The sequence below is a fragment of the Micropterus dolomieu genome, linkage group LG01 (assembly GCF_021292245.1).
Source record: "Micropterus dolomieu isolate WLL.071019.BEF.003 ecotype Adirondacks linkage group LG01, ASM2129224v1, whole genome shotgun sequence".
Lineage (NCBI taxonomy): Eukaryota > Metazoa > Chordata > Actinopteri > Centrarchiformes > Centrarchidae > Micropterus > Micropterus dolomieu.
Genome location: NC_060150.1, coordinates 3,335,921 through 3,362,236, shown reverse-complemented (window position 1 = coordinate 3,362,236; position 26,316 = coordinate 3,335,921). Strand labels below are relative to the sequence as shown.

The following is a 26,316-nucleotide window of genomic DNA, read 5'->3' as shown; positions in this document are numbered from 1 at the left end:
ACATGTGAAAAAACACATTTTTAATTCACAGGAACTCAAAGAATTTCTCTTGTGAAATGTCTTGTTATATTGGTGCATTAGTGATTACAGCTTTGTAAACAAATGGGGCTCGTTTGTGAGCGGAATTAGAAGCACTTGAGAGTTTTTGCTTAGCTGAACCTGCTCTTTAGTCATGCAGGATATTCTGTTGTTGTTGGTCTTTCTCTGGCAAAAAGAGAATTTGGAAGAAAAATAATTTTAAATAAATGCATCACGAACAGATTTCATGAGTCACAGGGTTATGAAACGTACACAGCCCTCAGTGCACTGAGCAGAAACTGAAATTAGAGCGTGTTGGGGAAATGATCAAGGGACAGAAACTAGAATGTGATGCTCAGAAGTCATCGAGGTGACGAAGAAGACAGAATAAATTTAATCAAACACACAAACTGGGTCAAACTGAATAAAGAGTCAAACCAAGAGGCTTCACGGTTTCATCTCTGCAGATGTTTCTCTGTCTGGGACGAAGCTAATTAAGATGCATGGATGCAAAATGACTCATGTCGCCCGCCTCTGCTAATGTTACTGAAAACACATTTTTCTTTTAATCTTGTAAGACAAGATAACAGAAGCAGATGTTTTTGAAGGACATATGTGAAGTGCTGGTGGCTCCCTGGACTGATTCCATATTGGGACTTTTCTCTGACGGAGGGAAATGTTGTACTTTTGTCTTGTTACCATATTTGGTCGTTAATGAAATGTCTCGATAACTGCTGGATGGATTACATTTCCATCAGCCTCAGATGTACTTAAGCTGTGTGTCGATTCGAATACTACTGTTAGCACATTAACAAGTAGCACACTGTGTATACGTCTTACGTAGTATGTAAATTCTCAAATCAATCATGGATGTAATGCACTCACCGGAAACATTTGACTGCCTATTCTTCTTTTTAATGGTGAATTTTAACCGGGCGGATCATTATCACCATCATTTGACCGCAGTTGTCACCCGCCAACGTATCTGCCGGCTTGTTTGCTCACTTTACTTCAATTAAGTTTGATTAAAAATAAACAAAAATATCCGTGCTTTTGCTTTTACAATTGCAACCGCTGCAGTTTCCTCAGCCGCCATTTTCATAAGTTTGAAAATAAGTTGTCGGTCCCTCTCCTTCTGCTATGTAGCCAAGATGGCGACCGTTAAGGGCGAGAAGTGTCCTTCGTTCCGCACCGGACTTTTTGACAGTTATCCAGGTACTTGTCAGTGTGAACTCGCTTATGCACGGATGTGAATACGGAACGAGGTCGAGTCTGTGTCGAGTCTGGCGCTTCAGTGTGCACCAGCATTGAGATGTAGGACAGTGATGTAACTCTCTGAGGCACATTGACCCTCTGTGTGTGGGCATACATTTAAAATCAATACAAGTTGGTGTTTTTGATGTGTTACATATGCTGTAGGTGTGTCAGACCCTTTAGTCTTGTGCCATCAGTGGTATGTTGCGCTGCTTTTGGTAGGAACTTGAATCTCTTTAAATGTCGCGAAATGCACGTGATCCTTTTCACAATAATGCTCTCAAAGTCTTTTAGGTTTGATTGTGACCCATCATAGTTCACGAATGCATCACTTATTAGCACCTCGCTCTTTAATCTTAGATGCCAGAACTTCCAGCAAGCAGCACTTGAACACATCAGCCTTGAGAAACATTTCAGGACATTCGCTGCAGTCAGCTCAAAGACAAATGACACAGGTCGATTTTCTTAACTTAAGAAGCCAACATTTGTATGTTTAAGATGTTTTTGAGCTGATTTTGCTTTTTGAAACTGGTCTGCAGAAGTAAATGTGGTTCTGGTCTGTGTATTAATAGACATGGTTTCCTTTATTCATGAAACAGCTTTGTCTCTTTTTCAGCCGTTCAGACTCATGATGTCAGCACTGGAAATGGCCGTGTCAGTGTGGGTCTTTCTGAAATATCCACAAACTCAGTGAACCTTTTGATAAACTTAGTGACCTTTTTCTTTAAATCAGAGATGGATTCTTGTGTTTAGGGATTCTGTCGATACTGAGGCAATGAGGGGAAAGAGGCTGTAATTTTCCACTTCATTGTCTCTAAAGGCAACTGATCTGTCTGCCTGCTCACTGCACAAACGTTTCTAAAAACATTTTATTACATGGAGACGAGATTCTTTGCACCGAGCTGTTTTTGTAGTTTCTTTTTACATTCAGTGTTACTCACGAAAAGGCATTGTCTCTATTTTCTAACAAACATATTGAATTCATTTCCTTCCTCGTGGAACATCAGCAATCCCAATTTTACTTAAAAGCTTTACTTCAACCTGCATTGTTCACAGCCACGTTTACATGCTAGCCTGCCTTTGTTTGCTGCAAATCCGGGCGCCTCAGTGCGCGAGTACAAGAGCAAACAAAATGGGGGCTGTCGCCGTCTTCCCGGATATTCCCATTATATACATACTTGCCCGCTTGAAACACATTCCTAAGGACCTCTCTCTTTTCTCAGATCCATGGTCCTCGGGTCCATGCGATTGGCTTTGTTTCTGGTTCGCAACCTTTACTTCTTTATTACAGCCATGTTTCACTTCAACTTTTGACGAAACTCTTCTTTGCATAGCCTGGTTTATTCGCTCCAAACCAGCTGATGGAAACATGGCTAATGTAAAGCTGCGCGTATGATCAGCTAAACGATGACACAAGTCATTTACCCATTACAGAAAATTATATTTACCACAAATACAAAGATTTTCTTAATTTCATAAAATCAATACTATTATTATATTTAGTGCTGAAAACATGCTGTGTGTGTGTGTGTGTGTGTGTGTGTGTGTGTGTGTGTGTGTGTGTTGGTAACACTGGGGGGTTTCTATAGAAGCAGAACCAGCTTTTATAACGCTCACACAAACACACACTGTGACGTATGTGAACACATTCAGAAGGAACAAAGGGGGCCACTGATTGGCTCTCATGCTGTTGCTATGGGAGTTAAAGCTGCTCATCCATTGGTCAGGCTTCGGACCAGGGTCATCTGCAGGCTGTCTGTCAGCATCCCTCCGTCAGCATGGCAGCAGACAGGAAGCAGAGCAGGAGCAGGAGAACAGTGTTGTTGTTGCTGCTGCTGCTGCTGTTGCGGAATCGGACAGCGGAAGAAAAAAACTCCTCGGATGTTTAATTTTGTCTCTGTGCTTTTATTTTATTTTTTTTCACCAGAGGATGATCCGTCAGCAAACATAAAAACTGCATGTTTTTTGATCTGCAGTACAAAACAGCTTAATGCTTCTACACACACACACACACACACACACACACACACACACACACACACACACACACACACACACACACACACACACACACACACACACACGCTGGGTCACCCGGCAGCAACCTGCTAATCCTCCGCCAAAAGATGATTATTAATACGACATGTTGACGGGATGAAAATGGGGATGAAAATGTAAAAATAATATGTTGTGTGTGTGTGTGTGTGTCTCTATGTGTCTTTGAGATTTGTGTGTAAGAGTTTGTTCCAGAGAAGTTTTTGGGGCTTTATTGCACCATTCATCAGCCTCTTGCCATACTGACTGTTTCCATTATGTTTCCATTATGTCTCTATTCAAATGCAAATGCTTCTGTCTCAAACACGCAAACACACACTTAGTGCTCCACAAACACAAAACACGCTCATTTGTCTTCAGTAAGGTGGAATTCATTTATTTCGCCCTCTGTTGTTAGTGTTGCTCAAACTATTTAATATTTTTGCAAAAACAATGCACATTTTAATGCTACCAGTCATAACTTGATACAGTTTGATTTGCTGCCTCACACCTTTAAGCTAACATGTAGTTTCCACTGCTGGTGTGTTATTATATGAACTAAATATAACTTTTTTAAATTAGGTCACGCTCAAAAAGTCACTTTATTTAAAGAGGACAAGAAGACAAAATATTTTTCAGCCATAGACAGTGGTGGAAAAAGTATTCAGATCCTTTACTTAAGTAAAAGTACTATTTCCAGACTGTAAAAGTCCTGCATTGAAATGTCACTTTAAAACTATGTGAGTATAATCAGGAAAATGTACTTAAATGTGTAAATGTACTATTGGTGCAGTAAAATGTCCCTGTGACTGCTGGAGCTCATTTTTAACTAATTATTTTCATTTTAAATGAATCTGCTGAATATCTCCCCCATTAATCGATTGTTTGTAAAAATTCTGAAAATAGGGAGAAATGTTATCACAGTTACTCAGTCACAGTTCAAACCTCGAAATTTTTCTAATTAAATGAGGATTATTAAAATAATTAAAAGGAAAAGCAGCAAATATTCACATCTGTGAAGCCGGAACCTTGAAATGCTTTTGCATGAAATATTAGTAAATAGCTGCTAATTAATTTTTTGTCAGTCAACTAATCATTTTAGCGGCACTTGTATTAACTGCGGGGTTGTAATGTACAACAAAACATCATATTTTATAAGCTTTTTGTATGTAAAAAAGTTAATCTGTTAAATAATTGTAGAGACGTAATAAGTACAATATTTCCCTCTGAGATGGACTATAAATAGAAAGTGGCATTAAAAGAAAGGACTCAGGTAAAGTAGAAGTACCTCAACTTTGTACAGTAAGTAAATGAACTTCATTACATTCCACCTCTGGCCATCGTTGAAGGCCGGTGTCCCTCTCCTGATGTCATTACATCAAAGTCTCTACAGAAGGCAACAAAATAAACTAAAATCAACTATTTTTGTGTGCATATCTTTATTATGGACATAAAAAAACTTAAATGGCGGTTCAAAAAGAAAACACCAGATGCTTATTTGAGGTTAAAAAAGGGAAGAGGCAACACAATGATACTGTGGAAGCTTCTTCAGGACAAAAAAAATAAAATGGCGACCGACAAAAACGCCATATGGAATGTATAGACTAATTGATTTATCACAATGACGTGTGCTGTGTTGGACGCTTAATGACAAAGTGAAGCAAACCGTTTGCTGCATTTTGTTCTTTCTGCTGCGTGAATCATTTCAGGCTACTCAGAAATGCCATCAGTTTGCATGTGAGTGCGTGAAAAACTAAATGTTTTACACAGTGAAACTGAAAGCATCAGGGTTACAAGAAAAAGTTTCAACTTTCTGAGGAATAACAGTTCATTGATCTGACTCAGCACATCAGACTGTAGTGCAGGTTGTCAGATGACGATTAGTGCTCCAGGCTAATGTTTGCCAAGAAATAGTTACACCACATAATTCGTCCTAAAACCACAAACTGTCCTTTTTGCATTTCTGTTTGTGTACTCATTAAAGAAACAAGATAGAACATGTTGATAAGTACGTTTCAGAGGTGTGGTAGGTGTATTTTTGACCGGGCCAGGCTAGCTGTTTGTTGCCGCTCGATGTCGTTATGCTAAGCTAAGCTAACCAAAACCTGACCCCAGCTCTGTCGTTAAAACACAGACATGGGATTTATAAAGATCTTTTCATTTAACTCCTTGAACTATAGAAAAGTTTTGACTTGTTTTGAGATTCTTTTTAGTGCCACGATTAGCAAGTCACACCACAGAGAGGTCAGAGGTTGTCAAACATGCCAGACCAGTTTCAACGCCCATGCGTGACACAAGCAATTATTCACCCCTTCCCGACTCAACCCTCAGGGAGGTAATTAATTAGAAACTGAGGGAGGAATATAAGTGACAAGAAAAGAAAGGAAAAAGGGGAGGAAGAGAAGGAGCGGCATCAGAGTTAGCCAGCAACAACAAGCAGATGATTAAGAGATGGAAGCAGAAGGTGAGGTAGGGCAAAGGAGGAGAGGTACTGAAGGAAGAATAAGTAGGATGTGAGAGAGAAGGAAACAAAAGAGGAGAGGAGAGGAGGGAGCTCATGAATATCAAAGCAAAGTTCCCCAGACAGGAGTTGCATAAGTACCTCTGACCCAGAAACCTTCCACATTCGGACTGATCTACCCCGAGATGGAGGGAACGAAAACAGCCAGAGCGTGAAAAGAGAAGGAAGTGAAAGAGGAAAGGGAAGGATTGGCGTCCTCCTCCAGCCCAAATTGTTTTTTTCTCTCATCAGTTTAATTTAACTTCATATGCACTTTTTAATGCAACAATTGTGGCTGTGGCTTAGAAGTAATCGGAAGATTGTTGGTTCGATCCCCGGCTCCTCCTCTTTGTGGCACTGAACCCCTAAACTGTTGTTACTACCTAAGGCGTCACACATGGATACATGGTCAAGACCCCTTGGCGTCAGTTTGTAAAGCAGTTGGAGGTGTGGTGTATATATAAATAACAGAAATGTCAGACGGGGGTTGGGTGGGCCAGAAATGTTTTTGGTGGTCAGAAGACTAGAAAGGCGTTTGTATAATTTACATTAGCACTGCACATTTGTCCAGTTCAATTGTGTTTGTTTAAGTATTTTCCTGAGTTCTTCCTGAGAAAATGCTGGAACTGTTATGGAATTTGACGACTTGTGAAAAAGATTTCATAGTCAAAGCATTTCTGAAACTGAATTATAGAATATTTGTGGGTATTTGAATATTACCCAATAAAATATCATGTGCTGTGTTGTACTGTATACTTACCAACTTCTCGATTAATAGCTCACCACCTGTGTAGCTCCACATTGCTCTCAATATCATGAATTTGTGCAGATTACAAATTTAGTTTTAACATCAGTCAGGTTTTTTTTGAGGAAACAGGACATGTATGAGTTCATGTATCAGTGCCTCTCTGAGTAGAAATAGTTTCTTGTTTATGTGGATGTTCTTGGATTAGTCGTATTCCTACATTGCTTTATTACTGCAGTTGAGTTAAACGTTAAGCTCTTTGTTCGTGTGTACTGTGTGAAACAGACTGGTGAATGGTTAGGAAGGTTGTGAAGGAAGACGGGGAGGAAACGAAGAGGCTTTTAAAGGATGAAGGCAGCAGGAAACGAGGTGAAAGACAAGGTGAGACTTAGCAGGGACTTCAGGAGCCGCCGTGCTGAACACTGAATAAAAGGAGTGGGTGCAAAGAAAGACAACGTCGAGGCAAATTTATTTAACAAGTGCTGTTAACAAAGGACATTACTGCAATATAGATGAGGATGAACGAAAGGAAACAAAAGGAAAGTAACGGCTTCTATGTGAAATCTGAGGCAACTTAGGGACTATAGACAGAGGGATAAGATAGAGCACAAAAACAAACATATAAACCACAAAAAGGCTGCAAAAAGGAACAAAATGCAGGAAAAAGCTTGTAGTGTGAAATATGAGAAAGCTTAGAAATGATAAATGACGTCTAGATGGATAATTACAACATGATAATAATTGATGTAATAATAATGCAAATAATATAAGGTCACTCCGAAACTGGATGGATTAATGTTTAGATGGATTGAAAGAAAGTGTATGTTCATTTGAAATGGCAAGTAAGAAAAAGGATGCAGGGAAGGAAATAAAAAAAAGGAATCATATGGTGAGAGCTGATGTAGCTCGAACATTCAAAATAAAATAATAAGGCCCGTAATCTGAATGTAAAAGGAATACTTCCTGCTAATCCAGTAGACTAAATCGGTATTAGGACTCCCCTTTAGGGCAACTATTAGATATTTATCTTATATTTTAGATTAGATAGACCTTATGCAGGGTGTTGGGAGTGACTGACTGATTTGCTGAGAAAGAAGGCATTAGAGAAGTGTGTTTGCTTTGTGATCGAGAGGCCTAAAGGACGGCAGTTCTTGTTCCCCTTAAGTGCCTCCTGATCAAGCACACAGAGAGCGAGAGGCTTTGATTGCCCTCATCCGCCCAGCTCAAACACCCGCCGTTATCCGAGCTATTATTATCCGCTGTTTCCGCCATCGGGGGATGCCAAACTGTGTGTGCCAATGTGTGTGTGTGTGGGTACAAAACAAAATCTGTTTTACACTGCTGCAGATTTGAAAGCCACTTTATTAAGAGGGTAACGGGGGGTTTTGGTTGCTGGCAGTGTTGTTGAGCCTCTGGATCATGCTGGTGTTTTTTTTTCACGGTTTAACCCATTCGATTTAAATCACCTGACAACGCTGCAAAGCATATTTCAAATGACAAAAACTTTGCTGTCAGTCACTTTTTCTGAAAATGAACATGCAAAGGTAGATAGAATAGTCTTAGTGAACATTTACTGAGCTTTATTTTTGGTCAAAGTTCAGTTATTGTCGCCTGATGACACAGGTGCAAGCTTTGAAAACTTTTCATGGTGCATTCAAGGACTCTCCTTTATCCAGGATGCGAGAGAGATCTGTCATAAACCATTCACAAGCTACACTACAAACTATTTTCTAACTTGTATTTGATTCTTGGAAAGGACTTTGTAATGTTGGTTTTAAAAGTCCTATATAAATAAAGATGATGATTATTATTATTACATCATTGGAAAATAATTTTAAATGGTCAGAAGGCTCATTTCTTTTCACCCGCTCCTCTAAATCTCTTCTTTGTCTAAGCCTTTCATCTTCTCTCTCCTGCCCTCTATCCACAGGTGAAACCATGCAGCTGGGCGGTGCTCCCTAGCCTCCCCTGTCCCTCGCCTCCCACCTGACCACCTCTCCTCTTCGCCTCCTCTCTCCCTCCTTCCCTCTCCTCCTGTTCATCATGGAGACCACCATGGCGACCACGCTGGAGACGCTGCTGGCCCAGCCCGACCAGGAGCTGAGCCCGGGGCAGCTGGATGGCTGCGAGGAGGCCGCTGGCCGCTACAAGGTGGTTCCCTCTGTCGTCTGCTCCATGTGCTGCCTCTTTGGCATCATTTACTGCTTCTTTGGTGAGTCCGCAATTCAGCTGGAGATAGAAAAAGTTTGAATGTTTGACTAGAAAGAAATGCAGCAGTAGTTTCTGTTGATTGATTTAGTTATTTTGTGTTCCTTCCTTTCATTTCAGGCTATCGCTGCTTCAAAGCGGTGATGTTCCTGACCGGCCTGATGTTTGGCTCCGTCGTCATCTTCATGCTCTGCTACAAGGAGCGCGTTCTGGACACCCAGCTGAGCGTGGAGGCCTCGGTGGGCATCGGCCTTGGCATCGGCACGCTCTGCGGCCTTGTCACCATGCTGGTTCGCAGCGTGGGCCTCTTTATGGTGGGCTTGCTGCTGGGCCTGCTGGTGGCTGTGGCCACCCTGGTGGGCATGGCGGAGCTTTCCGACAGCCCACCGCGCTCTGTCTGGGTGCTTCTGGGCGTGCTGCTTGGCCTGGGCATGCTATTCGCTGTGCTCACCCTACAGTGGCAGCGCCTCTTTACCACGCTGTCCACGGCGATGTTTGGGGCAGCGGTCATCACTGTGGCGTTGGACTACTTTGTGGAGCTCTTCGCCCTCTTGCTGTACATATACGAGCGAATAAAAGCAGCACCTGTCAAGCCTGTGTGCTGGCTGACATGGGTGGTGCTCGGGGTGTGGCCTGCCCTCACCCTGCTGGGTGTCATGGTCCAGTGGAAAGTGACCGCTGAGGGATACTCCCATACCAAGGGTGAGGGAAACTGGTTGTCTATGAAACTATAATCTATAAGTATCCGTGGTTTGCCTCCCTTTACTGGTTTAAAAGCAAATAGCTTTGTGTGCACACCATGATGGAAAATAAAATATGTAAATGGTTGTATGATCAGAGCCAATTAACAGTCTTATGTTCAGATCTTTTGTCTCTGACATTCTCCAATGTAAGCTTGCCTCAGGCTGACAAAAGTACTGCATGTGGGGGGTTTAAAGGGAATGGAAGTAAAATCGAGAGCTGCAGTTTGAGCTTTTCCACCACTTAAATAACCACTAAACTGTCCTGCTTGACAAAAAATTAAATTGAGTCTCCCTAACTGCTACAACGTTTTAAAATATGCTAAAACTCTGGCGGCATTTTGTCTTTGTAGTGATGGCTGATAGGACTTGTGGGTACTATGGCATTATGTACGGAGCTGTACAATGTCTGTCTAAACAGTCAGTACTGATGTTAAATGCATGATTTCTAGACATTTTTTAGTGATTTGAGGGGTCAAAAGTCTTTGAAGGCAAAGGATAAAACTGAACTAAATTCAACTGAAACATGTTTATTTACTCAAAAGTAGGTTTTCCATGTAAGTTTAGCAAAAATGTCAATTTGCAGAAACTTCTAAACATTTACAACGAAATGTAGCCCAGTTGTAAACTCAATGAGCAGATATATTTTGACCTGCAATTCACCAAATCAATGCTTAACAGGCGTGAAGTGTCCATGGGCAAGGCACAGAATAAAGAGGGGACCTTTAAGTCTAGTTTCATGAACCTTCTGTAAAGGAGCTCCTCATGGCACCTTCATAGTACCCCTCAAGTTTGTACATGTTGAACCATTGTTGTTGTATTTTGTTTATTAATGTTGGGGTCATTATTAGAAGCACTGTTTCCAGTAAGGAAGGGATATTTACAGAGCCACTAGCTCCACCCACAGCTTTACTAAAACCTCCAAAGCGCAACTAGCATACACCGCCTAGCTTCCGTCTTTAGCTTCGGTACGCTACAGACACAGCAAAACACTAGCTTCTCCCTCTGTCCTCCACAGTAATAATCAGTCGGCAACAGAGGAGGATGCAGGTGATGCGGATTCGTCAGCGGGATGACCGCTATCGCAAGAAGAAGAAGAAGCAGCAGCAGCACGGCTCAACCTCCCACCATCACCACCAGGCCAAGCAACTTCACCCTGAGCCCGCCTACCGTCGCAAACCCAACCCCATCCGACGCTTCGACACAGACGTCCTCTCTCCGGTGAGAAACCGTGATCTGATTTTCTGTCATCTATATTTTGTTTTTGCTGTAGTTCGTCATCTGTTAGTTGCTGCTATGTTTAGTGTTTGGTCATGTATTTTGTAGTGTCGTGTGGGTTTTTGTAATTCGGTTGGGTCTTTTTCTGTCCCATGCAGAGCTACATTCAGAGTTTCCGCGAACGCCAGGTGCAGGCGCAGCCCTTCCCGAGCCGGCTGGTCGGCGGACCCCACGCTGTGGTGGATGTGGGCTACGACTGCGGCTCAACGACGCCCCTCACCGCAGCTGCAGGACCTTCACTACGGGTCTGACTACTCCCCCACCTCCCGGATGCTTGAACAAACCCCTTAACTAGGGAGATACACGACACTACCATCACTACCCCGCATGGGTGTAATCCCGCCTGTGCTAGAACAAACCACCACTGGTTTTAAATGCAAAGATTCTGGGTATAAACAAAGCCACACCCCCAAGAGGATGAAAATATATTTAGGGCTAGATTTACACAAAATGCAAAATATGTTTAACCCTTTACTAATTCAAATTTGGTTCATAAATCTCATGGCTGCCTGCTGGAGCCATCGTTGTGGTGCAGAGGTTTGGTTGGTTGACCTCTTTTCACTGTCTTTTAGTAGATTCAAATGCACAAATGCATGCAAGCACTTAACACAAACACAGACCGCAGCTACAATCTTAAGGGTCGATGTGGAAACCCGAAGCAGCCTGCTCTACCCGGCCACACAGCCTGTGTGTCACCGTGTCACGTCAAACCAGATCAGGGATCACAGTTTCAGTGCTAACTCGGCTCAGGTTCAAACACAGGCATTGTATGAAAAATCTAAATACAACTTTGCCCTTGTTGAACGCGCTGTTTCTACCACTGTCGTTGTTTTTGAACTGATGCTGCAGAAGCAACTAGTTCCTCAACCTGTAGGCGTCTTAAAAGTCCGAAGAAGATCATCTATAAAGGGAAGTGAGGGCCCTTAAATGCAAACCAGGATCTTTAAATTTGCTTTCTGTGCCATCTGGACAACAAATATCGTCCTTGAAATGTCGTGTTTTAAAGGGAGAAATCCTTCGTCACCCTTGGTGCTGGACAATACACTTCTACAAGCGTCAAACTGCTCAACGATGACTGGGGAATCTGTTTTTAACAGGTGCCTTGCCCCTCCGTGGACTGTACCATTCAGCAACAGGAGGGGGGTTACTGGCAGATCTCCCGTCGATGGCTTGTTTTTGCGTTAAATGTGGTCACAAGAGGATTTTTTAAATGGGTAGCTATGGAGCTACAATAAGCAGGGTAAAAAAATATTGGCGTGGAGCTGGCCTGCTGTCTTCACAGATGCCTGGATACATGAGGAGGATTTGCTGACAGCAAGAAAGCCATATTTACACTGGCACCTCACATGAGATTTCACACAGTACAAATGGAAAAAGATGTTGAGGATTTTCAAGAGAAAACCCCAATTACTGATTGATTCACAACTTGAATTTCATCCCTGCGGTGCAAACTCTTTGCCTTCCAAGAGATTATTTACGCTGCTGAGCAGAGTAGTAATACTTTTATTTCATGAGCGTAGCTGAAAGATATGTTTCAGTTGTTTCTTCATCCGCCATTGTTTCAAACTAATTTAATCCTAGTTGTTCAAAAAAGTCTGAAATTTAAATTTAAATTACATTTGCTAAGAAATCAGTGTATATAGTATATCCAAATTGTTTTGACTTGTGCACTTCGGTGGTCAAAATTGTAATTTCTGGAGTGACAGTGCCCCCTACAGTACCGTTCATTAGGGTCATTCATTCTTGGTATTGACTGACAATGCGGGTACTTTGATTGGTTCAATTTCTGTGTCAACAAGGACAAAACTTAGTTTGTTACTTCAATTCCAACTGCCACACAGGCCGATGTTGTTAGCCGTTGCTTTGTCCCATCTGTGATTTGAGCTCTCCCTACGTTACTCCATGTCCAAAATGAAATGCTAGCTGGACCCTCCTCTTTTGCATGATGTGGGACAAATGCAACACACAAGTGAGCAAGCCAGGCTAAACTGTAATGCTGTCTTTCACCTACAGAGGCGAATTCAAACTCATCGGCACAAAGGGTCCTCCCAAATGCTGATTTGTGTTAAACGTGTGTCTCAGACTTAACGTATTAGGGTAATATATTTTTTAATTCACAATCAAAGATTCATTCAAATTTCAAAAAGCTCCTGTTTTTCCCGCCTGTTCTCATCTCAGGGCGTCAAATACAGACGCTTTCTGAAAAAGTACCCTTCAGCCTTTTGTGTTAAAGGCGTTAACAGCCCCCCAAAGTGAATTATCCTAACCATCACAGGGGTTTGTGCCTAAACCTAAGTTTGTGACTAGCGTTAGTACTGCTCAGTGTGCTAGCAGGTAGGGTTAGCCTCCTTTGTGTCGCTTCAACCAAGCAAACCGCAGCGTTTCATATCCAATAACTCCGTCTGGAGGCGTCGGTAATGACACACTGGGATGAGAATTTCTTGTTTTTTTTCTAAATTCGGATGAGGTCGGGATGTGTTTCACTCTTTCATCTTTCTGTCTTTGTGAGAAACTTTCGAGCTTTAGCTCCATTTGCTCTGGCAGAACAACGTCATTTTTTCTCACCTGAGGCTCACCAGGCTGAGTTTATTTCAACAGAAACGGTGGTGCCTTGAACACCCTGTTGTGTACCCAAGTGCACTGCACTTTAATGCCTTTTTTAATATGGCTGTGTTTACATACTTGTCGCAGCTGATTGGGCAACAACTCTGACACGCCCACCGAATGGGAGAAAACATACCTTGAAAACTTTGCACACCGAAAACATGTTGTTCAGTCCGAGAAACATTGCATCCTGCCTCCTTCGCTGCCTCTCTGATTGGCTCACCCTAACTCCACCCTAACCCTAACAAACGGAGGCAACGAGTACTAGCCAATCAGAGGCAGAGTTGATGAAAATCTGGTGGAAGACTAAAAAAAAAGCGTGGCAGAACAGCAGCCTCTTCCTGATTAGTGCTGCAAAGCAATCAAGCTAGTTTCCCCAAGCTGGTGAAAGCTAAAGATCTTCTCTGGGATGGTCCGATTTGTGTCAACATAAATCTACTGGAAAATGATTTATTGGTATTCAAAATGTGACTCTTCCAAAGCACCTTTTACAAACGAGACCAAGCTGAGATGCCAGTGTAAATAAGGCTCGGAGGGTGTGAATGAAGTGGACTAGAGGCCATACCTATTTGTACTTAGACCAACAACTCCTTCCGTCATGTGCATTGATTTTCTTTATTTGGGACAACATAACCTTTTTGTGTCCAGTGAAAATGTGAATACTTTTAATGTCTTTACCTTTTAAAGGAAAAGCAAGAGTGTGGGGAGGGGGGAGGAGGGTGTATGGTGCGGTGTGGTTCATCAGCAGGGAACCGAAATGCATGATCCCCACCAAATAACCTCCACCCCTTCATGTGAATCAATGTGAAATTTGTACATAAAACACAGCACTTACTAACCTTTTTTTTTTAATTTTTATCATTTCATTCAAACAGTTTATTTCTTAGGGATCTAATTTAAAGGAGACATGTTCTTTTCCGGTGGGGTGTATTTATTTGCTGATTTATTTATTTCTTGAGCTGTTCTATAAAGGATAGTACAATGTCATCACTGTAGGCCAGTAACTCCATGCTTCTTTTTTTTTTTAAATTTGAATTTTGACTATGATTATTAAAGCATGTGTTCCTATGGGCCTGTGTACAATCAATGTGTGTGAGTCGTCTTTTAATCGTCAAGGACATAGACATCAATCGGCTGCAACATGAAATCCACTTTACTTTTATTAGCAAATAATATTTGAAAGTCACAAGGGATTATCGTTCCTGAAAACAGACCCCCCTCCTCTTTCTCTCCCTCTCTCTCTCCGTCGTTCTTGTATTTTCTACCTCGCACAACCTCTTTCCGCCTATCTCTCGCTTCATCTCCAGACACATTTTAATCTCCTCCTCCATCTTCTCTTTTTTTATCTGTCCTTTTTGCGTCCCTTTGATGATAAGCACAACCACATGCACATACAGTTCACCTGATTCTTGTTAGCGCTCCTAATTGGACAAAACAATGACTCTGACCTACTGTGTATGGAGGAAAAAAAACAGAAGAAAAATCTACATTACTGCGTTATCGATAAAAATAAATGAGATGCAAAAGCAGAGGAGTGGTTCAGTTGTTCGGAAACAATTTTCTGTGACATTTAATTTAAATTACAGAGCAGAAGGTGTCCACAGTATAAGAATATATTATTTAGGAGACCATCTGAAATGCTTTTTTTGCCTTTTGAATGTTGCTTGTGCTTGTTTTTAATGTTGTTATTTGAATACTGTGGCAATATTGTGGCAGAAAAATTCTTAATTAGTCATCCTTCCTATACTCTACTGAAGCAACCCACCTTGTTCCTACTTATTTCAAGATGCATATGCGTCAGAAAATGATTGAAACATGTTGATTTCTATTGAGAATGTAAAAATAAGGATAATTAAACACAAAAATGACATGGAGATTTTTTTGCAGGGTAGCTTGTGCATTAGTGTTGTAGTCATGGCCCGCAACCAAGATCAAGTCCTGACCAAGAGTTTATCGAGACAGAAACCAGACCGAGACTTTGAGGGGTTGAGACCAAGTCAAGACCAAGACCAGAGCGTATCAAGACAAAGACAAGTAAAGACTTTGAAGGGACTGAGACCAAGGGAGGGCGAGATCAAGACTTTGAGGGGTTGAAACCAAGTCAAGACCAAGACCAGAGCGTATCAAGGCAAAGACAAGTAAAGACTTTGAAGGGACTGAGACCAAGGGAGGGCGAGACCAAGAAGAGATCGAGACCAAGAAAGATCAAGACTTTGAGGGGTTGAAACCAAGTCAAGACCAAGACCAGAGCGTATCAAGGCAAAGACAAGTAAAGACTTTGAAGGGACTGAGACCAAGGCAGGGTGAGACCAAGATGAGACCCAGACTTTGAGGGGTTGAGACTAAGTCAAGACCAAGTTTAGAATGTATGAAGACCAAAATCAGATTGTACAGAGACCAAGACAAGAACAAGACTTTGGGGGCTTATACCAAGACAAGACCATGACCAGAGTGTATTGAGACCCTGACTTTGAGGGGTTGAGACTAAGTCAAGACCAAGACCAGTGGCTCACACTACATGACACACTATAAAATGTGGAAAATAATCATAGGCGATTCCCAAATCTGAAAGATCCACATTCCCATAAAAACACCCAAATACAAAGACTTAAGAGCTGAAATGAACTTCACCATCTTTATTCTGCGCTCCTTTCCCATGTTTTACCATCCACCTAACATGCATTAGGTTTTCTGTTTGACTCCTGTCTTGTTTGACTCATATTTGATCCTTCGTATTATATTTAGCACTCTTAAAGTAACGTGCCTATGCCCGTACAGAGCAACCTATTTAATATGTACATTTTTCATCTTTATTCTCCACTCTTCTGCTGCCACATCTGTAGGACTGCTCTCTCACCCAGGTGAGGAAGCAGTACCATGGCGTCTAGCTTTAATGTCGGGAGCTGTACGCAGCCGACATATAAGGATGATGTAACTCAGCTCGCACATTAGCTACATAACTTAATGTGGCCTGTCTCGGTCTCTCACAAAGTTACCACTGCATTAGCTACTTGCCTCAATATGTTAACTACATCAGGTAACTGGTGCACCTAGCTAGGTGGCAAATAGCTTGCAAGCAACTAAAACTAGTGTTCTGAAACATACAGTATATACACAGGTTGCTAAATAAAGTTTTACATCCAATCAAATTTAGGATGTTAACAAATAAATCAGACAATGCACAGGTAATTTAGTGACATCCCCACAGTTGTGGTCTTGACTGGTCTTGAAATAAAATCCCTAGTTCTGTATAGGTGACTCTCAAGTCTCTTATTTATCTTTTCCTCTCTGTCTTGCATGGTTTCTCTCGGTGCATCCCCGGTCAGCGGGACAAGGAAAAATGAGGGATACGTGGATGCAAATTAAGAGAATTGGGATGCACCCTCTGTTTGGGACTGCATAGAAATGTGGTCGATTGCGACAGGAGGCCGAGACCTACAACACTTGTGCATCTATAACCACCTACATACATCGTAAAACACAGCGCTAAGCAGAGATAAATAAACCCTGATACAGTTAATGATACCACCACTCTGCTTTAAATTCACATACAACAGTAACTTTAAAACAAAAACATTACAGGCCATAATCATGAGTTTATAAGGTCTTTTTACTTTGTTTTATTCGCACACCTTTTCTGACTAAGTCATCTGTCCTACACTCAAGGAAAGGACAGAGTGTTTTGTGTTTCTTCTTTTCCTCTGCGCATGGTTACATGATGTCTTGCTGGTGCTGCGTCGACTCGCTGACAACCTGGAGGGTAGAAACACGGCGGTCAGGAGACGTTCAAAGGTGTAAAAATAACACTTAAAGAGAGATAGAGACACTGCGAGAGTCAGGACACGAGTTCTCATTTAAAACCAGTAGCATTTGAAAGTTGCAGTACCGACGTGCGTGGCACCAAATATGGTTTCACCCATGTCCCTCATTGGTTCTCTGCCAGTCTGAGACAACAATTGGCCTGAAGCCACGTGAGTCATGAACATATACCCAACCCACCTTTGTAGGAGCCCCATTGGCTGATGTGTTCACTGACCTTCCAGCTCTAGTTATTTCCCTCATGTAAATATTATCACAATATTTCTTCAGCAGTACGTACTCAGTTAACTGCAATTAATATGGAATTAGAACATAGTATTGAACTGTCACAAAATATTTTTCATATTTTACATGCACTTCAAATATCAAGTAATTTTTGTCTGTAATTTAGTGCTTAAGTTTTGTCTAATGAAAGAGGTGGGAAAACACAACAGCGTGCCCTCCTTCAACATCAACATCTCCAAAGATGGAGATACAAGACCAAGACATACAGTTGAAAATGCCTTGTCTCAACACGCCTGGGTTTTCTCAGCTGCTGGTGTGATGTGTTTCCACTGAGCTTTGAATGGCTGAACTAGTCTCTGCATGTGTGTGCAGGTGCGTTCTCTTAGAAAGATAGCGAATGCTTTCTGAATGAAATGTTCAAAATGTCACAATGTTGTGCAGCAAGGTGCAAACGCTTTCCTACAGATGTCTTTTAAAGCTGAAAACGGACTCCAGGTGATATTTCACAGAGGTCATAGGTCAGGAGTGTTAATTTACCATTTACCAACATAAAGCTGCCACTGACTGAGCCATAATATCTACCAGGACTGGAGGTAAAGAGGTGAAGAGTTGTGTTTTTTCAGTATCAGTGTATAAAATTGACTGGCTATTTAGGGCAGAAGGGACTAAAAATGAGCACCGACCCAGACTAAATACTGATCAATATAAGCCCATTAGTTTAGGGTCAGAAAGGGGGGAGATTAAACTAGTCAATATGTGAGAAATCGTTGGTGGTTTAATGGTTTAAAATGTCAGCAGGAGAGTCACACTGAAGCCTTAATTGTTTCTTTTGTTTTCATTGCAGGTTTTCTTCATAAAGTTATTTTTGTTTTTCCTTTTTTTCCTCGAGATATTAGAAGAGAGAAAGGGGAGATGGGACTGACTGATAAGCTCATTGGGTTGAATCTTAAGTAACAAAGCTGTCAGGAGGATGCTCCCAGTAGTTCTGCTAAATGCTTTTCTGCGTGTGTTTTACCTCTCCGTCGCGGGTTTCGATGGTCTTGATGAGGACGGTTTTCTTTGAGTGCATCTCGGAGGAGCGCTGCTGGTGTTCCGGGCTGGTCTCTGGTCAAACCCAGCAAGAAAACATCATCAAAAAGACAGAAGACACATACAGTTGTAGTGAAGTTGCATTTTAAAATCCCGTTACAATATCAAACTGTCTGGCAAAGGACTTTTAAATCCATTTTGATGTATTGGAAGAAGAAAATAACAACATTTGTAATAAGTTTTGCTCTTTTATATTATATTTTGCTTCTGAAGGAATCACGCAATGTGGTGTTTAAATGAGAATGGATCATAATTCAGGTGTAGAAGCTCCATCATTGTGGGTTAGTTCAGACTCCTGAGCTGTTTAAAAGAGACGTGTGTCCTCTAGTGGTGTGTTCAGGGAACAGCGAGTATGTTTGTACCTCGGAAGCTCAGGGTGGAGTAGCTCTGCACAGGCAAGGTAATCCTGCAAAACATCATTCACAATATATTAATTTACCTTCATTTGAATAACACATTGTTTTTGCTGTCCCTTTTTTTGGATTGTAATTTAATCCTACCCTGACAGAAATGGAAACTTAATCTTAAAACCTGTTTTTAACACACAACAAGTCAGTTAGGACTTAAAACCCTTGTTAAAGAAAATAAATATTCACTGTTTAAAGTCTAGTCAGCAGGTTTGAAATTCATGTATATGGTTTCAGTTAATCCCACTTGTACTTCATCTAAAAATAAACCTATTTCACCGGCTTCGGAAATTATTAACTCACTATTAGAGGTTTTGACTTTAACAGAAAATAAGTAGAAAAAAACTCTTTTTGTTCAGATTAAATCTGAAATAACACTCTGGTCTGGCTGTTTAATCTCTCACACAAACACACATTTTCTAGCAGGCACTGAAAACCGCCGATTCCCCGTTTACTTTGAACACATCACCGGTCTCACCTGCTCTCCTCCCCTTCCAGCAGCTTCCTGTAGGTGGCGATCTCCACGTCCAGCGCCATCTTAACGTTGAGCAGGTCCTGGTACTCGCGGAGGTGGCGCGCCATCTCGTCCTTCATGTTGGCGATCTCGGCCTCCAGCCGGGCGATGGTGTCCTGGAAGCCGCTGGCCTCGCGTCCATGGCGGTCCTCCATGTCTCTCATCTGCCTCATCAAGGACTCGTTCTGGATTTGTCAAAGAGACGAGTCTGGTGATGAAACAGAGCTCGGAGAGCGCGAGGCACTCGCGTGTGTGTGCGTGTTGTGTGCGTGAGACATACGTTGCCTTTGAGCGAGTCGATCTCGCAGGTGTAGGACTGGATCTGGTGTCTGAACTCCATGGTCTCCTGCCGGGCCTGCTTCAGCGCCTCGTTGTTCTTACTCACTGCCTGGTTCAGGTCGGACACCTGGAGACACAAAGGTCAAAGGTCAGGCACTGCAGCTATTTCTACAGAGAGCTAAGGATAAAGATAAACACTAATCTTTTTATTTATAATCTGGTCAAACTCGGTCAAATATAAAAATATTAAATCTGAATGTCAGCCTTTAAAACCCGACATGTTGCGATGATGTAACAGTCTCTCCCCGTCTCACCTTTGACTTGTACCAGTCCTCGGCCTCTGAGATGTTCTTGGCGGCGATGCCCTCGTATTGGGCCCTGATGTCCCTCAGCGCCGCCGTCAGGTCCGGCTTGGACATGTCCATCTGGATCTGCACCTGGGTCTCCTGCATCTGCGTCTGCAGCTCGCGGATCTCCTGCAGGAGGAGGAGGGAGGTTAGATCGGGGTTAGAGCTGTGTGTGTGTGTGTTTTTTGGTTTTGTCGGGCACAAAAGGGATTAAAGGGATTAGTTTTGTGTCCAGCATGGGTGTGTTTCTGTGTGTGTGTGTGTGTGTGTGTGTGTGTGTGTGTGTGTGCACATGTCCAGGTGGGAATGGGAGTAGCAACCAACCAGCAACGACCACAGAAAACCCGGACACGTCAGGACACACCACTGTTGTCTTTGCTAGCGTTGATGTGCGCCACTGTCCCAAAAAAACTCACAAGTAGATGATGTAACTGTGTGATCTTCATTTTTAGTTAGGGCTGAAACTAAGGATTATTTTCATTGTCAATTAATCTGGTCAAATCCTTTTCACGTCGTTCAGTTGTTTGGTCTGAAAATTGTCAGAATGGTGAAAATGTTGATCAGTGTTTTGCCCACATCTGTGACTGATATTCAGTTTACTGTCACAGAGGAGAAAAAGAAACTAGAAAATATTCACATTTGAGCAGCTGGAATCGGAGCATTTGGACATTTTTTCCTAAAAATAGTCAATTAATCGATTAATTGACAAATCGTTGAAGCTCTATGTTTAGTTGACGAGCGAGCTTGTTGTCTAACCTCCCAACGTTGCTTTAATGTTGACATGAAGACATTTCAGTCTGTTACTTTCTGTTATGAGCACCTGTAAAGGTGCGTTCAGACAATGAAGCAACGACATAGTGCAAATGCACACAGATGCAATCACTATGAAGACGCAAGTGTTTGTGATCAGATGCTTATTTGCTGTGTTGAAATGAATTTAGTTCGTCCTCTGAACACTTGCACTGTTCTCCAAAGTTATTCCAACAGCCTAAATTCTGGCACCTTGCAGACTTCCAAGTATTCGTGGACTCGGCGTCTAGTAGCTCCAAGTCACGTCAACGTTGGCTTCACCACTCAGCAGCAGTGGCTCTTGCTTTGTGCTCATCCAGACAACAGTCCTAAAAACACTCTGAATCACACAATACTATCGCTGCAGCAACCACTTGGCTTTGGCATCTGTGGCTGACAAGTCTTATCAGTGTCAAGGCTGAAAGCACACACACACACACACACACACACACACATCTAAGCTTACAAGCCTGCATTGTTCAGAGACGTGGACGTCCACTGCTGGTACACGGAGTAATTTTAGCCGTACATCTGCTGTGGGAGATTTCACTGCTCTGCTGCTACACTGCTCGGGCCTGCTGCCAACGCACAAGCTTTGTGTGTGTTTGTGTGTGAAACTGTATACTTCCCGAATCCTCTCGTTTGTCATCTCACACACACACACACACACACACACACACACATACAGACAGACAGACAGACTGACAGATGTAACAACAGATGCTAACAAACAGACAAACAGGCCCAACGCAGCAAGCAAAAACACAACACACAGGAAGGAATCAATACGGACCCTTTCAGATTTTGGTTTATCCTGAATAATCTTGAGATGTGATTTGGGCACCTTTCTTTCAAATAAACTCAATGTGCTTGTTTTGTTCCCTCAATTTAGTCATTTTTACCCTCAATAAGTGGCATCAAATTTATTTGTGCCCCAAAATTACTAAATAAATCATAATATTTGCACTCCATCCATCTGTAGTCATGATGTGCTAGAAAGTAGATGTGTGTCAGTGTCAAGTGTTTTTTTTTTTAACGTGATAACAGAGTCAAACGAAAAATGAACAGAGAGACAAAAACAGAGGAAGAAGGAAGAGAGAACCTCTTCGTGGATCTTCTTCAGGAAGGCGATCTCCTCCTGCAGCGTCTCGATGCGTCTCTCCAGGTCCAGACGAGCCAGCGTGGCAGCGTCCACATCCTGCGACAGTTTGGTAAATCAGCTGTGATTTCAAAGCTGACTGGAGTACTTGTTAATACCTACTGTAGTAGTATACAGTATCAAGAGTGATGCATGAGGAACTCACCGCCCTGAAAGCAGCCAGGTTGTTTTCTGCGTCCTCTTTTTGGAGAATCTCTTCCTGGAGTCTGGAGGAGGTGAGAGACAACGACACCATAAAGAAAGTCTCAGAAATGTTGAATAATCGGGTTAAAAATATTTTATTTATGGAAAATGAAAACTTCAGTTACAAGCAGAGTCCCTGTTGGACGCCTGTCTCTTTTACTGGCCTGGTGTGGCTACATGTTTTGACAAACAAAACGCAGGTCTTGGTTAGAAGCCTGGTCTGGTTTTTGTGGAAGTTCTTTGGATGTATGAAACCTCTTAAAGTTAGATCGGTTAGATTCTCCACAATTCAATCGTTCGGTTCATTTTACCAAAACAATTCAGCCAGTGAGTCTGAATTGTTTCTCGTAAACAAGCCAGATGAAATAAAACCATATTTTCTAAGTAATATTCATCCTGGTTGAAATAAACATTTTGATTGTAGCCTATTTCCCATCTTTGCTGAGCAAGAGCTTTGTGTGAAAAGAGTTGAAGGCCTGTCCCATAAATAGGCAGGGTGAGATCAGTGTTTGAAGTAAATAAAAGCCCGGGCTGTTAATTGAAGTTTTATGATAAATGTTTAAATATAGTTTCTGAAAACTGTATCATTTTAAGGAAATTCCTCTGGAAATTAACAACTGCTTATAAACTCAAAACTAAACTCTCTCTCTGAGTTGAGAAAGTGATTTTGCCTGCCTACATCTGAACTGAAACGCAGAAGCCAAAAGTCAACAGCACATTTATTGTCACATAATACCAGGTGTTGCTGAAACCCTCTCTCGCAGAGAACTGATGCTCATTTTATTTATTAAGCCAGAAACCATCTTTGAATCAAATGCACCAAAGAGGTGAAACGTTCACATGAAATGTCACATAATAAAATCCTGACTGCGATAAAAGGAGAGAAAAGCCCAGATAAAAGCTCCATTTGTATTTTATTGTAAGAGAAACTCTTTAATTTCCTGTAAAGGGACGTTCGAGTGATCGTTTAATATTTAACTTGAGTTGCAGGAGCCTCTCAGACTCATCCTCTCTCGCTGAATCTTTATTTAAGTGGCACTTCAGATGTAAACCACAGAGAGAGACAGAGAAAGGACAGATCATTGGAGATCCTTCAGATATGTGGGAGCTCTTTCCTCTCCTTTTATAGAAGAGGACAGTGTAAACATGGTGTGTGCTCTAACTTTGGTCAGAGTCAGGCAGTAACACACGCACACACACGCATAAAGCCATCCATCGTTTTTATAGTTAAACTATTCTGGATTAAAAACAGAGACGCAGCAGGGGAGAGGACTTTGACTTTCTTTCTGTTTTTCGAGTTGGACTTACATTTGTTGTACTTCACTTGAGTAGTTTCTTCTCATGCCACTACATCTCAGAGGGACATGTTGTACTTTTTACAAATCAAGATTTTTTTACACACTAAACAAGTAAACATGTACAGCGGAAAAGGATCAGGTGATTAATAACAGAAAATGCATTAGTGGTAAAGATACCATATATTATTTTAGACTTTATATAGTTTGTGTATTTTATACTTGATTATGCTTTTATTATTTATTATTTATATGTGCCTAGAATTTCCCCTACAGAGGATCAATACATTTTTCATGCAAAGACATTTCACGGTTTCAAAACTTGCAAAAATGTGTTTAATTTATTGTTAATAACGTTGAGGTTTGCACTACTGGCTGCACAGAACAAACATTATGGAGGTTACTTTGGGCTCTGGGTAACTGTGACGGAGATCGATTCCATAACTCATGATGGAAACAATCATTAGCAGTAAAATCTTGCTAAAATCTCATCGTGTGCCTGATCCAACCTCATTGTCAGGTCTAAATTTCAGCTGTCCATGTGTATTTACAGATGCAGGCTGGTGTAAGCCTTGGAAATTGACTTTAAATGTACTTTGTGGAACATGTTTTGATTCTGTCTCGGCTGTGAATCGACCCGTAACACACTTTAATGTCTTTTAATGAAAACTGTATCTGCGTTTATGTTTGTTTTGATGTATTCTTTTGACGTAACTGTTAATTCCCCACATTAATATTCAATAGCGTCAGGAGGAGTCGTCATTCAAGTAGCAGTTAAGTAGTGTAAGTGGGAGTATTTGTAGTTTTAGTCGTATTAGTGGTGGTTAGGGTTGGTCCTGCATTTAAAATTATACTTATATGTAAAAGTATGTAAGTGTTGTCGGCATAATGTAAATGTACTTATTATGCAGAATGGTCCAATTAGGAGTGTTGTATTTTCACACTGGATTATTATTTCTAATGCATTTTAATGTTGCTGGTTTATGTCCTGTTGGTAGCTTCTTATTTTACAAAGCTGACCATAACTGTACCAAAAAGTACAATATTTCCTTCTGAGATGTAGTGGAGTAGAAATATAAACCAACATAGACTGTACTTAAGTACTTGAGCGAATTTACTTCCCACCACTGTGTTTTGAGTAAATGTACTCACTGATGGTGTCGTCACAGACCTTGTCATTATGTATGTGTATGCAGAGTTGTGTACTTTCTAAATAACTCTTAAGTTGTTCTTTTGTCTCGTCCAGGTCTGAAATCGAGCAGTCATAGTCTGATTTTAATGTTTTATAACAAGTATTGTTAGTTTTTGACTCCCATGCTTCTGCTGTCGTGGACAAAACTGTTACTGTAAAGTTTTTCCTCTCGACCCTCCGGATTATTTTAAAAAAAGATTGTTTTCCCTTCTTCCTAAAATATGCTAAACAAATTCACTCGGTCAGGAGGCGAGTTAAACCCCAGCTTGTTCTTCACTGCAGCAACAGCGAATCATCCTCAAACCTCTTTCTGTGATGTTTTTTCATGAGAACTGTGACGAACGCGACTTCATGAAAACTGCTTTCAAAAAACCCCAAATTAGGACGCAGACCAGTAATCATAAAATGTCAAGAATGGCCATAAACGTTGAGTCAAAAATGTTTTCACAAAAATTAAAAAGAAATCAAAGTCTGTGAAGAAAAACTATAATTATGTCTAAAACTCTGATCCCTCTGAAAGTACCCATCGTTCAATATATCCATTGTTATATAATCTTAAACACATTAAAGCAGACAAAACTTAAAGTATATGTGAGGTGAGTCTTGCAGTGAATGGTCAGAAACATAAAGACAACACACACGCCGTCTTGCCCCTCCCACCTGAGTTTGAGCTTGTCCACGTCGTCGATCAGGTTGTCTCGCTCCACCTCTATGCGTGACCTCTGATTGGTCAGGATCTCCACCTGCCTCCTCAGCTCGCTCATCTCCTCCTCGTACAGGTCTGCGATGCGCGTTGGCTCGCGCCCTCGAAGGCGCTCCACCTCCACCGCCAGCACCTGGTTCTGCTGCTCCAGGAAGCGGACCTTCTCGATGTAGCTGGCGAAGCGGTCGTTCAGGTGCTGCAGCTCGACCTTCTCGTTGGTCCGCGTGGTCAGGAACTCCTGGTTGAGAGCGTCGGCCAGGCTGAAGTCCAGAGTCTCGCCCATGCCGGCGTAGGAGCGCCCGACGGAGGCCCGGGAGGTCGCCACAGGCTTGCCGTAGTAGCTGGAAGACAGCCGGTAGACAGGCGTCGAGCTGGACCGGGTCACCTCATAGACCCTGGAGGAGACGTGGCCCCCGCTGCCACCGCTGTGGCCCAGCAGCGAGCGGTTGAGGGAGGGCGAGGCGTAGGCGCCCTGGCCAAAGTGGCGGCGGTAGGAGGAGGAGGAGGAGGTTTGGGCGGAGGAACCGTAGGAGGCCATGTTGGAGGACAAAGAACCTGGTGAGGGCTGCAGCAGAGTGGAGCACTGAAGAAGAACCTACTGGCCCTGGCTATTTGTAGTTACCCCCTCCCTCGTCTTTCACCACCTCCTCACTGTGAACTGCCCTCCCTGTGTCACCCTGTGTCTCCCTCGCTCTCTCTTTCTGTCACCTTCCCTTTCTCCTTTCCTACCACCTCTTCTTCTCCATCCACTCCCTCCCGTCTTTCTCTCTCTCACTCCAAATGTACGTCCTCCTCCATCCCTCGTCTTCTCCTTCTCTCCCTCTCCACATTCCTCCCTGCTTCCCTCCCTCTCCCCATGCCTTCCCCGTCCACCCCTTCACTCTTTGTCTCTCTGACACTTTACTTCCTTCTTTAGCAGCCTGTCAGTTTACAT

At 42.2% G+C, this 26,316-nt stretch overlaps 2 protein-coding genes across 3 annotated transcripts in view; one reads left to right on the top strand and one right to left on the bottom strand.

Moving 5' to 3' along the window:
* The window catches only part of tmem198b (transmembrane protein 198b), a 32,444-nt gene extending 18,365 nt beyond the window's left edge, over positions 1-14,079 (top strand). For both annotated transcript variants that reach the window (XM_046052328.1, XM_046052338.1), the window contains exons 2-5: positions 8,482-8,763; positions 8,880-9,461; positions 10,518-10,720; positions 10,876-14,079. In XM_046052328.1, the coding sequence (XP_045908284.1) occupies positions 8,595-8,763; positions 8,880-9,461; positions 10,518-10,720; positions 10,876-11,028 (1,107 nt within the window). In that variant the 5' untranslated portion in view covers positions 8,482-8,594 and the 3' untranslated portion in view covers positions 11,029-14,079. The remainder of the gene's footprint in view (positions 1-8,481; positions 8,764-8,879; positions 9,462-10,517; positions 10,721-10,875) is intronic.
* Positions 14,080-14,523: 444 nt separating this feature from the next.
* Positions 14,524-26,052, bottom strand: desmb (desmin b). Its single transcript, XM_046052314.1, has 9 exons — positions 25,340-26,052; positions 22,155-22,215; positions 21,953-22,048; positions 20,029-20,190; positions 19,716-19,841; positions 19,400-19,620; positions 18,877-18,920; positions 18,441-18,529; positions 14,524-17,134 (listed from the first exon to the last, which is right to left on the bottom strand). Exons 1-9 carry the CDS (start codon positions 25,918-25,920, stop codon positions 17,093-17,095), a joined length of 1,422 nt encoding a protein of 473 aa, XP_045908270.1. The 5' UTR covers positions 25,921-26,052; the 3' UTR covers positions 14,524-17,092.
* Between the last annotated feature and the right edge of the window lie 264 nt (positions 26,053-26,316).